Source organism: Amia ocellicauda, chromosome 22 (assembly GCF_036373705.1).
Source record: "Amia ocellicauda isolate fAmiCal2 chromosome 22, fAmiCal2.hap1, whole genome shotgun sequence".
Classification (NCBI taxonomy): Eukaryota; Metazoa; Chordata; class Actinopteri; order Amiiformes; family Amiidae; genus Amia; species Amia ocellicauda.
In genome coordinates, this window is record NC_089871.1 from 12551641 (window position 1) to 12569833 (window position 18193).

Sequence of the window (18193 nt, forward strand, 5' to 3'; positions counted from 1 at the left end):
GTGCAATAAAGCAAAGTGCGTGCAAGCTGTCTGGCAGTGCTGGGACTTCACAAGGGTCAAACCAGAACAAAGGTGACACAAACAGATTGTTTTCTAACACACCCTTCCCTTTGCGGTCACAGGACAAGTTCTGGCCTCTGCACATCAAACCCGCTGTGCCTCCCTAAACCCTGCCAAAAGCGGAACCATGGTGAATCTCCTCCACTCATAGGAGACCAAAGACTTGCTCCACTCTGCCATTTCAAATGAAACGGTGATGGACCTGCTGGGTCAGAGCAAGGGTATTCAGAGCAAGGGTCCCCAATCCTGGCCCTGGAGGACACCCTACCCTGCTGGTTTCTGTTCTAACTGAGCTCTCATTTACTTAATTGAGCCCTTAATTGAAGTAACATTCTGCTTAGATTTGACTTTTTAAATTGTGTAATAAAAGAGTTGGTTCTTTAATAAGTTCTTTATACAATTCTATACTTAACTTTAAACCCCTACTGTTTAAAATAATTAAAAGGCTCTGATTTAGGAAATTATTAGTTACATCAAGGGTTCAATTAAGTAATTGAGAGCTCAGTTGGAACAAAAACCAGCAGGGTAGGGGCTTCCCCAGGACCAGGGATGGGGACCACTGCTCTAGAGTTTGTCTGGTGGTGCTGGTTGTCGTCAGTCTTGGGCAGGAGTCTCAAACTCCATCCCTGGTGTGTATGATGCTGGTTTTCGTTCCAACAGAGTCCTCAATGACTTAATTGGTCTAATTGTTTAATTGGCTAAATACATTTAAACACCTATCCGAGCCCCAGGCTATTTTATAAGCAACTTAACCTTAAATCAAATGCACTTTTAGACCATCCACTGTAAAATACCTCGCAATATATTTTTTAAATATCTCAAATTGAATAATTAGACATAATATTTGAGGGCTCAGTTGGAATCTGATCTTAAAGTGCTCAAGTGGAGAAAAGGGCAGCAAACGTTTCAGCTATTATGCTTTCATCAGTGCTTTAGCTTTAGCACTGATGAAAGCATAATAGCTGAAACATTTGCTGTGGTTTTCTGCACTCTAGCACTTTTGAGCACTCACAGCACTTTAAAATCAGAAATAAAATGTGGCGTTTATATGAGTACATTTTTGTTTATCCGTTTCTTGAACACATTATAATACTTTGTCATGCGTTATTGTCTGTTCCTCCAATAGAATACACATTCGAATCCCCCCTAACACTGGACATTGAGACACACAGTCGCTGTTCAAATGATAAAAAATAATGAGTTCCTTTCTTCAAGAGGTTTTTCGATAACCATGCCAGGGGATTTTTATTATTCTGTGATTACCTTGCATTTTAAAAACCCTGGACTTCCTTTCACGTGATGGATTGGAAATAGTCATTCATAAACACAGAGACAGGAATTGAGTGGCAGACTCACCTTTGACATGAAACACGAAGACTGGAAGTTCCAAACTTTTCATGCTGTGAATAAATACAAAGGAAAATGAACCGGAAAGCTTTCACTACTTATAAATAAGACTGCAGCACTATCTTTGGTGACATTTCTCACATTTAAACACATATTATTTAATTAGAATAACATTAAAAGTACCTATCCTCTTGCAATCAATTGTTATTACAAAAATGAACAAACTATATACCGGTACCTTCCGTGCTGGAATCTGGAGGATTGTACGACGCATTTCTGACACCGGGGGAAAAACAAGACACACACACTGCTCATGTACAATACACTTTTAATAAATAATTTTGACATTAGTCTTCATATATCTACAATTTGTACACATTTTCTTATCATTTTTATTTTATTAGGCACATAAAGAAAGAGGCTCTGGCCTTCTCTTCGGCCAAGAACTGGATTCTAGCACAGACTAGTGTGGCTAGTGTGAGGACCTCTAGGACAGTTGGCTGCTCTTGGCAAACAAGGGCCAGCGAAATCTACCGACGGTGAGAAAAACCACAGCGCGGGATCCTGCAGTCCAGTTCAGCTCAACTTTGCACCCAGCTGACAGACCGTCCATGCCTTTTGGCTTTAACATGAGCTCATGCGCCCCACTTGTCCCACATCCAAAAAGCAAACGGACCAGTTTGTCGGAGATAATGGTATTCAAGTACAGAGATGGTTGATTAATCAATTTTAACAGGACACCCTTAATGGAACCATCTGCATCATCCCGAACGGTTTGAGACCAGAGGTGCAAAGCTGAGCTGAACCAGAAAACAGTTTAGAGTGGGGTTCTTAGCCTGCCTTTCAGTCCTTCCCCCCCGAAGCAATCGGACAGAACGATGTCAAAGCAGACTGGCTAATGACTGGCGGTGGAGCAGGGTCTGTGTGTTTGAACAAGGTCTTGCTGTGTATAGTATTGGAACTATAGGAATTTGAACAGTAATGGTAAGTGACAAGAGGGGGAAGTTAGGGAAAACACTGAGTATGTACATCAAATTGTGTTTTATCTTTCCTTCTTAATCCTGTCCGTTGGAGAGCCCTCCCCCAAAGCAGTTCAGTGTTTATTTCCTTAGTGCTCATCAGTTTCAAGTACAGCTATTGGAGGATCTGGTTGCTAAATAAGCCCAGAAACGGAATAGATGGGGAAGGGTCAGCGCAACGACGTGGGGCTTAGTGATTTTGCACTTTAATCATTGAACAGGTCTTGACCAATCTCTCATCCTATACAGGAACTTGACCTTACAGACCAAGAGAAGCAAATCAAACAGTGTTTTTCATATTGCTACTGGACTAATTCTACGCATACAGCTAAAATAGCACACGGTGTATTCTGGGAAATGGAATGGCGAATGACAGGTGGAGTTCTAGAACGTGTTAATCACACTTCCACTGAACTGGGAACATAGTATGTGCGTGTTTTTTTTAATTTTAAGATAGATGTAAATAGTGAAGAGTGAGCCACGCTACTAGTACAAACTGAACTACTAATTCACAAACCGAGATTCTGATATGTAGCGTTGCTGCGGTCTTGAAAGCAAAGTCCAAACAATTGTACTGAATACATTCTATGCCAATGAGTTCCCCTAACAGAAGACAAGTGATGATTTAATAAGAAAAAAAAGGCTTTTAACAAAGGAAACAAATATGGCACCAACATAAAATCATTACACCATGATAGGTCATTTTTGTGTTTTGTAGTTACTAATTCTCTTGTTCCCAAATTTACAAAAAACTGTTTTCTAAATGTATAATCGTAAATCTTTTGAAATGCTTGTATACATTATATTAAAACCTTCATTCAGCAAAGACAAACAAAAATTGAAAACTTTTAAACTGTTAATAATTTAAATCATAAACCAATTACATTTACAATCTTTTTATACTATATTTCACATAAAAAAAGTAACATCTGCTTTTCTTAAGGTCATCCCAATGCAACAGTTCGCAGCAAAGACGCCGTGCTGCTACTTCAGTCAGTCCTAATATTTGAACACAAAGCCAGTGCCCAGACACTCCTCGAACGCAAGACTTCCCACAGATCCGTGAAAGCAACAAAACGAAGTTGTCTCGGTCAAAGCAGTTCTGATCTTAACAGATGTGGTGTTAGAGAAGTGAAATTAAGGGGACGAAAATAAATAAATAAAATATATATCATAGAAATGTAGTCGTGCTCCAATGGGAGCAATATTAAAAAATTACTAACCCATTTCAGAATTCAGATTCTTCATTCGGGTAAGGTAATATTAGTCACTTAAAGGCAATGTTTTGTTTTCCTATGTCGATTTTAGCACAACTACCCCCCCCTATTGGAGGAATCTGAAGGAAAAAGCCGTACGTGGGGGCGTTTATGAGGACGTGCTTTGCAAAACCCATAGCTGGTACAACATACAGTATTTGCGATGGATAAAGTGGCTATATGTCATTGTTATTTTAAAAGGCCGTATAATGGGCTTTCAAACCCATTCATGACCCGCACACACAGTTCCTGCATCGCTTTGTGAAATGACCCAGCCCCCGTTCCTCTTCACCTTCTAAGTGAGAAGACTAAGTCATGTCCTTAAGTGGTGAAGCCCCATGTACCCCATCTCCACCACCACCACCACCCACCCCCATCCCCTCTGAAGTCAATTCTAAGTCAAGTGGCTGAGCCTACCTGCGACTCCGCTCCCTCCTCTAAAACGATCGCAAACGGGAGTCACCCTAGTTGGTTCACAACCAGCCTCACTGTGGAGGAGGAGACACTGCGCAAGGTCAGGCGAATCACAATCATGTCCCCTGACATTTTGGCTGTTTGGAGAGGAGAACAAACAAATACACAAGCAAACAAAAACAACTAAAAAGGACAGTCTCAGTAAAAAACGAAAAGCAGGTCTCCAGCCAAACCAAAACATCCATGTGCAGCCGCCGGGTCACCCAGAGCAAGCCCACAGCCCTCACCCTCCCCTGGGGCACACCTGCCCGCAAAACCGCCCTCCTCCTGTGATGCCCCGCCTTGCCGAACCCTCTGGCCCCGCCCAGTCCTCAGAGTGGCCCTCTGACTCCAGCTATAAAGAGCGTCGAGTAGCGCGGCCCCCTCCGAGCTGTGAAAGATGTGCTTCCTGGTGCTCAGAACAAGGACAGTAGGTCGGGAGCAGCGGCCCTCCGGTGCTATACGCTGCTGTCCTCCAGCAGCGGCTCCTTGCCCTCGCCCCCCCCGGCCTGCGGGCTGTGCGCGTGGCCCTGTGCCCCATTGCTGTGTTTCTTGTAGCTGCCGGCCCGCATGTTGACCCCGCTGTGCTCGGGGATGAACAGCGCCACCAGCAGGGATAGCAGCACCGAGCACGCCCCAAACAGGAAGGGCGGGCCTGGGATGATGGCACTCTGAAAGACGGAGGAGAGAGATCAGGTAACTCCAGTTCTCTGTCCGAAGCATCCACGGCTGCTGACCCACCCCCCGTCCCCGTCCTCAGGCCTTACCTCATCGGTGGGGTTGGCCATGTTGGGTTTGGCGTCTTTGTTGGGACTCTCCACCGCGTCCATCTCGTTGAGCTCGACGTGGAACAGGTAGAAGACGAATCCGTAGAGCGCCGGGCCGAGTCCGTTACACAGGCCTCTGATCCCCGTGATCATGCCCTGCACCACCCCTACAGACAGACGCAGTGTCAGTAGTTCAGATATTTCAACCAGAAGAAAAGTCCCTGCTTGGTGCACGTCAGCAGATGGGGAAGAAGTGAGGTCAGGTGGAAACAAGCCCAACCATCACAGCTGTGGGTTCAGGAGGCCAGGTTTTGCGCAAGACATTAAAATGACGTTGAAATGTTAATATAGAAATTAATCTTATCGTCCTCTGTCAGGATACCACACCTACCCACTGCAACCTGCAGTTCATGGGCCTATCTTAGCTGTAGAAACTTGTCAACATCCTGCCAAAATGTGAACCATGCTACAGCTGGGCTCTGTGGGAAATGTGCCCGGTCGCTTACCCTGCTGGTCTGGGTCTGCGTTCCTAGACACGATGGCGCTGATGGCTGGGAAAGTGATGCTGGACATGGCTGCTACGGCTCCCGCTGCCCACATCATCCTGCAGGGAGACGACACAGTCAGTGCTGCCCCGGCCATCGCAACACACACAGCCTTTTACAGAGACCGTAAATCTACTCTGTTTCAGAATAGTAATTATTCACATTGCAAAGCGATTAAATCAGACTGTTACGCGTTTAAAAAACAAAAAATGTGATGCCTATACAAAAACATGAGCTCTGCATTTATCCACCACATTCTCCAACTGTTTAGTTTCATGCAGTCTACTACTAGACTGTCTTCTGCAGATTACTTGGAAAGAAGCCAGTGTGGAAAGCATCATTTCCTCATTTTCGATATTCAATTTTACAATTCACAGCTATCGTGTTGTGATCACATTTTCAAGAGAACTTTAAGAGTAGCTCATTTTCCAAAAGAATTGGCCGCCCTCTTGTGGACAAATCGAGTGACAGCAGGGTGAGTTAAACATTCGTTTAACGTGCCATGTAAACCACCGAAACAATCAAAACAAATTATCCAGAGCCCTGGAACAGAACTATGACCACATCCCTGTGAATGGAACCAGAGCTGGGTCTGAGGATTAGAGACACTAGGGGCCACTCACCAAGGCTGCGACCCAAAGCCATACCAGGCCAGCTGCAGAATCTGGAAGCCCAGACCCAGAAGGATGGTGTTCTTGTTTCCTATGGACCTCATGAGGATTCCCAAAACCACTGTCTTCAAGAGAGCAGAGAAGGAGAACATGTTCAAACAGCAGAACACATTAATTCTTACAGTTCTCTCTCAGCAGATCCAGACAGTTACACAATACATCACTGCTCTGGAGGGCAAACGTGCAGTGCGAGATCAGGGTTCAAAAAGCGCTAAGACAACTCCTGGGAAACACTCACCTGTGCCAGTATAGAGAGAATTCCCACCACGGCGATGAAGGCAGCCACGGTCTCCGAAGTGAACCCTATGACCTGGAAGGGAATGCCAACGAACGGGTCAGGCGGCGCTTTGGCACTACAGCCGGGACCGATTACACAAGCCAACAAACAGGGAATTCAAAGTAAACAAATCAAAAACAAATGTTTGCTAGAGGAGTCGGTACAGTTTTGCCATCTATCTATGTACCAGAGAAGCATGTTGGCAGCCACCTTAAGTAGGGGTTTAATCATTTACAGGTGGAGTTAGCAATGTTCCCAGTAGAGGACCACCAGTCACAGAACACACGGTAACCTGAAGCTGCAGTTACTCCTCACATAACCGAGCGCTCTCTGCACCTAGCTATTATTTTGTCATTTGGGTGCCCTAGGCGACAGCTATTTTCATTCTCCACAGCAGAGAGCTCGTACAAAGCCAGCGCAATTAACAAACCTCCCCGTCTGATACCTAATCCTGCCCAGAGGAGCCGTGTTTAGCGCTCCCGACAGGGCTGAGTCTCTCGCTCCAAACCCTCGTAATTAGCGCCGACGGCACGTGACACTCGCTGCTTTGTCACCGCCGAGAGCTAAGCAAGCAATCTTATGCATATGACCTAGACCCAGGCCATACCTGTCTCAGATAGAGGAAGAAGCTGGAGTACTGCCCCGCCTCGGGGAGGTAGGACAGAAAGACCGTGATGCAGATGAGGAGGACGGTGGAGTCTTGACCAACTTTACGAAGAGACTGGAGAGATGGACAAAAAGAAAAACAAAACATCAAATGATAGGTGACTGCTACTCATGTAATGCCAGCTCCACTAATTCCCTGTGAAGACCTGGCAGCTACAGAAATATTCGGCTACTGCAATTGTTGATTTGCGTTTACCGTCTGATAATTCACCCTCTCACTTTTTGGTCCTGGTCTTGCCTTAAAACAGGCATTAAAGGATCTAACGCCCCTGTCTAATATACCCATCTCTATTAATGGTGCAATTCCTCTAAATGCCTTTGTTTGAAGGAGGGATTACTGTGATTATCTTCCTTTGAGGCCTTTGTTCTGTGCAACATAACCCCACCCCGACCTACAACGCAAAGATTATTGAATTCAAACAAGTGAAAGATTTCCCTTATGCTTAACTGAAAAACAGCACTGGCTCAGAATCTGTAACGAGGCAAGTCGTTTAACAACATTGACCAAGAACAGCCCAACCAATCAGCGCCGCAAGATTGTACAACCAACTGAAACCCCGCAGTGCCTAAGGACCTGGAAATTGATTCAATTAAGCAATTAGGACCCAGCGATCTTGTAGCGAGACAAAGACGGTGCAGGAGTGTGGCTCTAAAGGGAGGCAGAGAGTGACTCTACGCTGGCACACTCACAGCGAAGGGGTCTGCCTGCTCCCAGGAGATGGGCGCGCCCCAGGAGGCCGGGCGCATCTTCTCGGGCAGCGACTCAGGCACGGCCACCAGGATAAAGCAGATGTCCAGCAGGGCGATGGCTGTGGCGAGGATCACCACCAGCGTGTCCCCATACGCCCGAGACAGGTAGGCCCCGATCGCCGGGCTGGTCACCAGGCTGGCAGCGAAGGTGGCCGACACCTGCAGGACGCCCAGAGAGAGAGGGACATTGAGAAGTATTTACAAAATCTGAGAAATGCATCAAACACAGTAACTTTTACTCTGTGGCAAACATCAAAATAGTGCCTATTAACGGGGCGGTTTTCTATAAATGGATCGATTTGCCAATGCCAAACTGAAAATAAGCATCAGGCCCATTTCAGTCCATGAAAAGTGCACAAAATACATGCCAACTTCATGTTCTAGAAGTGTCTTGGAATGAGTGGCTCCAGCAAAAACTATGGAGGTCAACAAAGTAAGGTGACAAAGTATGGAAAAGCCAGCTGAAGATTGTCAGATATGAAGATATGTAATTTAAAATGTAAAAAATATAATTTTATAACTGTTGCACAGTTCTTATCGCACTATTTAAATTCAGAGCACATGCCCTTGTTGCAATGACCTTACCTGAGGGTGATTGCAGTAATAGCAAAGATCAAATAGCTGATGTAAATTGAAGTAAACTCTATATTTTGTAAATGTGTTTTTTCAAGTTGTAATTTCACATAATACTATTATCCCCACCCCTTCTCTCTCTGTCTCTTTACCATAATTTGGAGATATCAAAGGTTTAGTCATTCCCACTTCAAGAGTATGTAGGCTTATATTTGTACGTCAGTGTTTTCACATACGCCATGCTCAATTGGCAGATTTGTTTTCCTGGTTATTAAAATAATGCGGAAATTGAGTACAAAATGTACACAACAAGAAATTCTGTTAACATATAAACAAATAGATGTGTACCTAGGTCATTTTCTGTTGTGTGCTTTTGTCCTGTTTGTGTGCCTACAGAGGCGAATGTTCTCATTTCAGCTCGGACAAAACTTGATATTGCAGTGGATAAAGTGTGTGTGAATTTGGCAGCTACATCACTATTATTTATGGGGTATCCCATAAAAATAACATAATGTAAAAAAAGAAAAATCGCAAGTACACATGGAATGCATATCATTCAATTATTATTTTTTGTAGGGTGGCATTTATTTTTACACAACCCTCATTACAAAAGAGGAAACAAAATTACTTTGTGCAGACTCTGCATGAATAAGAAACGTACTAATTACCTTGAGAACAAATTCGATTCAGAAAATCACACGCTAAACATGAGTTAATTCAAACCAGCCCAGGTCAGAGGGACAATTCAGGAACAATTCAGCCTAAACATTTGCCACCAGAAATAGTCAATAACATACAATTATAATAATACATTTTAAGGGAAGCACTCATAACAGTGTTTTCTAGTACAATTACGCCATATGCCACATTTACTAGGCACCCCCTGGGATAAATTAAGGCTTTTAAGATTCGGTGGAGCTCTGTAATAGCTGCACAGATGATATCAAAACAAAAGCGCTTTTATTTTTTGTACATTACATACCCTCCCCCTGTTCCTAACCAGCTCACTGAGTCAGCTTTTAACTGCACCCCCCCTTAGCCCTGCCTTATGGTGTAAACTGATCATTAGCAACCATTCAGAGTCTTCCCTAATCCCACCTCAGCTAAAAGGATCAGGGAATTGGATCAGAACGAGTTGGGTAAAACCGCACGCATGCATTCGCACATTTTCTAAATCAGAAAACATGCCTCTCTTCTAAACGACAGCAAAAACTGGATTTAAATTACACACGAGACCAACAATCCTCCCCTGTACACACACCTCAGCAGACACAACCAGTCATCAGATTTTTGAATTCTTTTTCAGGACGTCGAGCACAAACAAGTTTGGACACTTTCACAGTGATTACGGTGGAGATCGAACCGCCGCTGCTCACCAGACCGTACGCTGTGCTCCTCTCATGCTCCTGGGTGATGTCGGCGACATAGGCGAAGATCACAGAGAACGTCACCGCGAATACCCCCGACATGGAGATCACGGCAAAGTACCACCTGCATGGGACAGAAAAGACATTTTACGAGAAAATTAATCCTTGTCTTGCCTGTTCTTTTTCCATATGTTATGGTATACAAGAGCACAATCGCCAATTTTATAAACTGCTATTTTATCTATAAATCCCAGCCAGTGGTCACTGCATTATTTATACACTGTATATTATTTATACATCCCTTCTAAACAGGGGGGAGACTCTTACGATACTTCTCTCACTTATTGGACCTCATTGGTATTCTGCTCGGAGTTCACATGACCATTCAGGCTCTCGTTTGAGTTCTGGGAAACGGCAGCACAAACAAGTACCACGCTGTGAACAGGCGGCTGTGCGCGCCGCGATGGGGGGGGCTGCCGCTGCCAGGATCTCACCAGGGGCTGATCCGCATGAGAGGGATGGGGGCACAGGTGAAGAACACGGTCAGCAGCAGGAAGGACTTCCGGCCCCAGACGTCGGACAGCGCCCCGATCAGAGGGGCGCTCAGGAAAGACAGGAGGCCCTGGAGGTGATGGGGGAGAAGACCGGGATGAACATGACATGGACAGTATATGCCTCATTGACCTTGTGCCCTCAGCCTCTTCCTCCCGTTTTGACTCGCCAGGCTAGGAAGCCAAACAATCTTTCCGTTAAGATCCCATTTCATGCATGCATCCAATTTCTGTGAAGCAGTATAGGGGACGTTTGCCAGCTGAGCAATGACTTACACTAGAGGTGCACGGTCTATGTTCTTGCCAAAACTAATAAATACCAGTTGATAAACCACTTAAAATGTCGTTGAAAAGCAGTTGGGCCTTATTTAATTAACAAATGCGCCAGCCAGGCTTATCAAGAAACAAATTACTTTTTGCATCCGTAATCAGGTCTTGTTCCTTATCTTACCTTGACGCCATGAATCAGCCCATTCATCAGGAAGGTGTGCTGTGGGAAGGTCTGATGCAAAACCTGTGAAAAGGTCAAAAGGAGAGGGATTGACTTTCAGAAACACTGCATAATTACCCAGGCACCCTTGCACCGTAGCGTTGTTCTACTAGTCCTCCTATGGTCTAAGTACCGAAGAGTTTGAAGGCAGTCGCACAGAATTAACCTCTTTAAACAGTGGGGGTGACTTCTCAGTTGTTTCAGGTAAAGAGACCTCCATAAGAATATGCAGTGGACTGGGTTTGAATTGGACTGAATTGACCCTAATTCGGACGCTTACTGGCTAATTGTGTTGTACCGATCAAATCAAATCAACAGGGAAACTGTGGCGGAGGGGACGCTTAGAAGACCAAACTTATTTTAGCTCTACATTTTGTGTCTGGGTAAATGCATCCACCTAGGAGCTAGGAATCTACGTGGACTCCTCACTTTCTCCATCCAAACAATGTGGGGAAGCAATAAAAAAAGGCAAACACAATGCTAGGGTATATCGTCAAAAGTGTAGAATTGAGCACAAGGGCAGTGATGTTCAGACTGTACAATGCGCTAGTTAAAGCTCATCTGGATACTGTGTGCAGTTCTGGGCTCCACACTTCAAGAAAGATATCGCTGCTCTAGAGGCAGTTCAGAGGAGAGCAACCAGACTTATTCCAGGTCTGAAGGGAATGTCCTACTGAGAGACTGAGGACCTGAACCTTTTCACCCTGGAACAGAGGAGACTACGTGGGGACTTGATCCAAGTCTTCACAATCATGAAAGGCATCGACCACATCAAACCAGAGGAGCTTTTCCAGATCTGCAGGGACACACGCACCCGGGGACACAAATGGAAATTGGGTTTCAAGGCATTCAAGACGGAAAACAGGAGACACTTCTTCACACAGAGAGTCGTCACAATCTGAACAAACTCCCCAGCGATGTGGCTGAAGCTGAAAATTTGGGAACATTCAAAAATAGACTGGATAGGATCCTTGGATCACTTAGTTATTAATGGACACCAAACGAGCACGATGGGGTAAATGGCCTCCTCTCGTTTGTACACTTTCTTATATTCCGACAATCGCAAAGTAGTTTCCAATATTATGAGAAAAGAAAAAGTACATAGATTTGTTTCCGGTTGAACCATACAAAATATCATGCAAACAGCAGTTGAGTTTTAAAAAGGAGGGTTTGAGAGGCAGGCATTTTGAGCAGGAGGTTAATTTTAGCAACACGGAATAATTAAATCTGAGGCTGAAAAAAAAAAAAAACGAGTGAGCTTTCTAGGTGACAGTGTTTCTAATGAGGTCAGAGAAGGCCTTGCGCAGTGAGAAACACTTATCACCAGAGTGAGAATCTGCCAATGAAAGGATGATAAACATCTCTCTCTTTCTCCGGCTGAAAAGCCTTCTACTCCCAGACTGGAACACAAGGCGAAGGAACTGTCGGGTTTAATAGGAAAGGATAAGCAAGAGATCAGAATCAGATCAGATCGCGTGCTACAGCCACACACTCGTTCACTCACATACACAAACAGACTCCTGTATAGGATGTTAACATGTCAATATTCAAAGAGGGTATGCAGTTTATGTATATAAATACTGCAAGTCGGCACTGGTTTTCATTCACACGGCAGGGTGATTATTGAGGTTAATACTGAAAGGTGTTCTTGTCCACTGCTTTCAGGAAGCTTTTTAAAGCTGTGACAGTGATTCAAGACAGGCCGTCAACAAACCAGGAGGTGCTCTTTTTATTGTTCAGACTGCTGCAAGGGGAGAGATAATTGCTTTATGGAGAACTTTGACTGCGCTGTAAGATGAGTAATACACCAATAAAAATAAAACCAAAACACATGACACCAAATTACCCTAAACGAAAAACTGTGCATTAACATTTAACACTGAATGGATCTAGGCATCGGTAGGGGGGAATTTAAAAAATAGACAACATTACATGGCCCCTTTAATATGTTAGGCAGACACCTATAACGTGTTTTCAACAATGCAGGTCACAGACACAGAATTATAACCTACTGGTTATTCGGTAATGATAGTGGTCTGCAATTTGCTGTAGTGTAGCTGCTAATCGTAGTCTACAACAACTGTTCCACAGTCCTCTGGCTAGGGCATTACTTTTCAAGCAACAACTTTGCAATTACTTCACAGGCTCAGAGCTGCTCCCAGGTTCCCAGAAACACAAGGTGGAAAAGGACTACTGTATTGCATCAACACTCGGGCCAAAAGCCAATGATTGGCCAGTGACGGGCCATCGCAGTCGCCCGTGTTTAGGACTCACTCTGTCTACAGTGACGTTTACAGAAGACATGAAAACATAGCCGGCAACCCGCACAGGACAGGAAGCCGACTGCTTGACATGAGAGACAAGAGAACGGGTAAATCTGCACGGTGACTAATTACTAACTAGGCTGCCTTTATTCCGTTTTAATGACGCAGTCTTCAAAGCTTTCGTGAGTGCAAGGGCAGGCTCTGCCACTAATGAAATCGGGACTCTGACACCATAATGGATCATAACACAAGATTGTTCAGATTAACACAAATGCCAATCCCTTTTCTTCCACCAGCGGAAATAACGAGCCACGGCCGGGCATGTTCAACATCTAGACAACGTGGCAAATGTACGGGGATTCGTATTACTGCCCTGCAGCAACATTAATTCTCACGAAATAATGTAACATGCAAATATATTCCTCTGTTATTCGCCTTACTTTCTGTACAACATGAGCTGCAACACACACACACACACCATTATTTAATGCCCTCTTTTCCAATTCTAAGGACCTCAGGCTGCTGCTTAGATCCAGCGACAGAAAAGCCAGAGCAATTCCGTTTAATTAGAGTCTCTATGCAGTGTGTGCCTGCTGGAGGTGGTTTAATATGCACTCAGCAGCAACATCCACCCTTATTCTCCACATCTAGATTGAAAGCAATGCTGGACCAGAGGAAGCAACAGGTAGGAGGTCACTCCCACACTGGCTCAAATAGGAGAACACAGATTCAAATATTGATATTCATACGTGTATGTAAAACATTGACTGTGCAGATGCAATTAACCCTTTATTGTCAGCGGGACAGGGCTGGAAGTGGAGGATGAACAGAATTTGAATTCAGCAGCCTGCCAGAGATCCTGGACGTAGGCGATCTGTTTGCAGGGACAGAGGACAGTCGGGCAACAATACTTACAGTGAGCATTGGGGTGGTGAGCAGACCCCACGCAAAGAACTCCAGGAAAATGACGACCACGGCATGGTAGACGCTGGGTTCGCCGATCCCCTGAGGCTGCAAGCAGAAAGAATTGGCATTACAAGATGATTACAAGACAAGAAATTAATTGAAGTCAGGGAAGCCATGAGATATCAAGATAAGTGATATATTCTTGTTAATAAGCAGATTTCATAATAACATTCAGTCCTATTGAATATTTATTAACATCTAACAGTCTACAGTATTATGTAATCTTACTTAAATGTCTTTAACACCCTTCTATCTCAACAAAAAGAAACCAAACAAATAAAAATAGCAGGCTGTTTCTATACAATTGGGCTTCTTCATAGGGAAAAAAAAAAACTTCACAGGGGGTCTGTCCAGAATACTGATAATCCTTCAACTGCAAAAGTAAATAAATTAATCAACACATTTTGAACTAATTAGCATGATTTTTTGTGTGTGTGCTTTCTGATGTCACATGTCTGGGAACAGTGCCGTAAACTGGCAGCAATTGAAAATCAATCCATGATGACAGACTGTGCTTTACTAAAGCTACTGGAACCCCTGACACGAAGGGCGATCCAGCTGCTGGGACCGGCTGAACAATCCCTACCGCTGTTCACAACTGCAAACTGCAGCACCAGTGAATCCACATCACATCCAACAATGAACGCATCCCCAGCCAGGATGCTTTCTGGAACAAACGTATGACCGCAGACTATAATTGGGATCAAGCTCCCTACGTTGCAGTAGTGAGCAGGATGCAGATTCTTCATTGACTCTTAAAAGCACAATCCATTTAGGTCAGTCGGAGCAGAGCGCGGAAGTTATCTGAATTAAAAACTGGGGGGGTTGCACATGACGGCAGCGTCACCGATTCTTGGCACCGGGTGCTAAACTGAAAATAGGACAAGCTCATTCAAAAACTGGACCTCCTTTGCAACAATACCGGGGCTGTTTAGACAGCAGCAGTCATAGCGACGGCACACGCAGGACGCGTTGGGAACAGACTGATCTGAACAGCTAGTTTGTACAGTGGTCTAATTACAGGTTACTGACAGGGAGCACATGACCTGCTCCTGACAGAAAAATCATTTATACTACAAATCTGCTACCGGCATCTGCTGTCGGTCGGACCGGTTAACCCTGAAAGAAGCATGGTCAGACAATTGCTTGTGATTATAAAAAAACTTTGAATAAGAACAATAGTAAAGGCATTTGATGGGTATATTGTAAAAGATACATCTTTTATTACATGCACCAAGTTTAACCCCTCTGTTGATTTTTAATGAAAGTTTATTTTATTTCCCTCTATACCAAAAGCGGGAACACAAGCAAACAAGGAAAGGCTGCGTTTGGACTTCTGAGTTGCTGCATTGTAAGAAATCCTGGCATTTGTTGACTGGTAACAAATCTGAAAAATGAAGTTCCTTAAAGGACAATCCATAATAATAATAATAATGGTTAGGATGAGAATTAATACTAGTACCACCAGCAATAATAATAATAAAAGGACCTTATGTGCACTTGCAGGGTTTCATTGCAACCTGTTCTATTTAAAGCCTAGATTCACTCGGCAACCATTTCTATTAGCAACGCAGGCTGGAGGTTTTCAACAAATCAATCCTATCCATCACAAGTCTTCAGGGTCAGCTGAGGATTTCATCAAAGACATCATGGACAGAACTGATCATCATCATCATCATCATCATCATAATACAGTACTAGTTCCCAAAATATGAGCATGATCTTAATGGATAATGAAGTAACCAACTCCACGACATCTAGAAACGAGTTCATAAGTACTGCAGTTCAGATTTACAGGCAAGGAAATTATATTGATCTTCTATTGAAAAGTTCCTAGTATTGTGCTCGTCATTTTCAGTTAAACAACACTACTTAGCAAGTGGATACACTGGCATGGCCACCTGCATTATGTTACCCCTATCACCCCAGCATATTTGTCTAAGTTAACCTAACCTATGTGCAACAGTATTAACATAACGTGCATATTACAGTGGGACATTACTACACCATCAATAACCACACTCCAGAAGTCGCATTTCCAATTAAATACACATTTCCTATATGAAATTGATGGGTTTTTTTTTTTTTAAAGACAGCAATTGGATGCACATGAACAGCTTCTAGGTTTAAGGATATATGCTCAATAAAATAAGCTCTACTGAGACACCGAGTGAAGCAATACTGGACTCTGACCGTTCAGCAAACTCCACATATGGAAGCCTTTTGGGGACATGGTGGCAAGAAGCAGCAAAACCAACAAGCATGAAATAAAGGTTTAACAAAGTGCAAGTGCTTTAAAGATCAAAGACAGTAATACCATTAAAACACAAGCTTCCCAGTGAAGGAGGCGTCCAGCCGCGGCCCCCCGCAGAGCCCCGCCCATTGTTGACTTCCAGAAAGTAAACACCGCCCGGCCACGCCCACTCCCACTCGCGTCATTATTCCACTGCACAAACCAAATCGCAATAAGAAGCGGTGATGAAGAAGAAGAAGAAGAAGAAGATGATAGTTTGTTACGTAACTCTACTGCGCCGAGTGTGATTTCCAGAAACCGGAGTGCTGGCGGATATCATGCTAGTCCCTGTACTGGTGGGCCTGCTGCTTCACAAGCTCGCCACACGACCCCCAGGACACGCCAGCCCCCTTCCAGCCCAAACCCGGCTCCAGACGTGACAGATCACTGACAATTATTACAGCCCATATGACCGCAAACTGGCAAAAACAAGTGATGCCCATTGCTAGTGACGTCTAGGTGTGATTGCATACCGCTTGAAACATGTGAGCGGCGTTTGGGGCACAACCCGAAGCCCGATCTTTGGATTTATGTTGAGAAAGGAGTGTAAACTGAAAAGCTGCCACAGGAAAGCTAGCGTTGGTGTGAAAGCGGATTTCAATAGGATTGCAGGATGCAGGACTAAATTCGTCTCCTCCCCCGACAACACAAACTTCAAGAGAAAAAACAAACCCGCACGAAATCACCAAAGACTCACACTTAGCTGTATGGCTTGATACGGACTGGAAATAAATATTTCACTTACACTGCCTCCATCTTTTATAATGATTTTCTTAGCCAGTAGGATGCTGCGGTTCAGCCGCTTTTTCTTCTTCTTCTCCCCCGTCATTGTTAACTGGCATCCATTCTTGGAGACAGACAAGGAGCATACAGATTTTAAGATCCCCCCAAAATAAAAGAGTGGAAATGAATCCCTATCTCCCCACCTCACTCAGCCCCATCTTCCTGAACGGCGTGTGGTCCCGCCTCCTCTACACGACGGGAGAGAGCGAGTGGTGGGGCGTCTCCGGTCACTAGAATGTACTCCGCCGCTGATTGGTGAGTCCCCACGCTTGTAAGCCGCCGTCCCTCACTCTCATTGGTCTAAATCATCAGATCATTTGATGGTATTGAAGCTTGTGGCCGCCATCTTGGTAATGGTAAAACCCCCTCCCTTTCCACCCTTTGTTAGCACCATTGCGGTCCACCTGCCAACCAGGTAAGAAACGCCACTAACAAGATGGCTACTGAAATGATCCTGTGGGATAAGGGGTGTGTTTTTATGCTACTTTATGTAGTCATTTCAATTCTGTATTATAACATTTCAATTAAACCAAATAAATGCGTTTTATTCCCCCATTTCAAAATTGCCTACAGTAGTCGTAACTGGGATGAGTACTACTTCCGCCGTACCGTTGATGACGTTGTAGCGCCCGCCTCCAGGTCGTACATTCATTTCAGGAGTGGACGCTGAAGGTGATCCGTCGCACACCAGCGCGAAGGTCATTGGACACGTCTGCTGTCACTCAATCCCAGAATTCACTCGTGTTACACTTACTGCAAGAGCAACGGGTCGTTCTTTCCAACTGAAAGCATCACAAATTGATTGCTCACATTTGCATTGAACTCTTTTAAAATTACTGAGATTTTTTGTTCCGACTCCCTGTAGAAGTTTTGTAACTTTTGTAACACTCCCATATACTTATTTTTGATAGTTGGTCGTTTCTTTGTTTAATTTGTTTTGGCTACATCTTTGCAACTAAAAATAATAATAATAAAAAAATCTTAATGACATAAAGTTGTCTCCAGGCTTTTTTTTCCAAATGACCTTTTCAGCATGTGATCATTGTGTGAACTGTACTGTATTCCTGTACTTTTGTAATGCTCATCCAGGATAAG

General features: G+C 44.2%; 1 protein-coding gene across 1 annotated transcript; it reads right to left on the bottom strand.

Moving 5' to 3' along the window:
- Positions 1–1718: 1718 nt before the first annotated feature.
- Positions 1719–17275, bottom strand: LOC136717825 (hippocampus abundant transcript 1 protein). Its single transcript, XM_066695355.1, has 12 exons — positions 17061–17275; positions 13972–14067; positions 10754–10816; positions 10246–10373; positions 9761–9875; positions 7752–7970; positions 7003–7116; positions 6357–6428; positions 6071–6183; positions 5409–5506; positions 4903–5069; positions 1719–4806 (listed from the first exon to the last, which is right to left on the bottom strand). Exons 1-12 carry the CDS (start codon positions 17142–17144, stop codon positions 4594–4596), a joined length of 1482 nt encoding a protein of 493 aa, XP_066551452.1. The 5' UTR covers positions 17145–17275; the 3' UTR covers positions 1719–4593.
- Positions 17276–18193: the final 918 nt, after the last annotated feature.

Bases quoted from the DNA above. Each gene is read 5' to 3' on its own strand.
- LOC136717825 (XM_066695355.1), bottom strand. From the start codon at position 17,144: ATGACGGGGGAGAAGAAGAAGAAAAAGCGGCTGAACCGCAGCATCCTA. The intron at 14,068-17,060 runs GTAAGTGAAATA...TTCTGCTTGCAG, and splicing joins TTATAAAAGATGGAGGCAGT to CCTCAGGGGATCGGCGAACC. The intron at 9,876-10,245 runs GTGAGATCCTGG...TGTCCCATGCAG, and splicing joins CTCATGCGGATCAGCCCCTG to GTGGTACTTTGCCGTGATCT.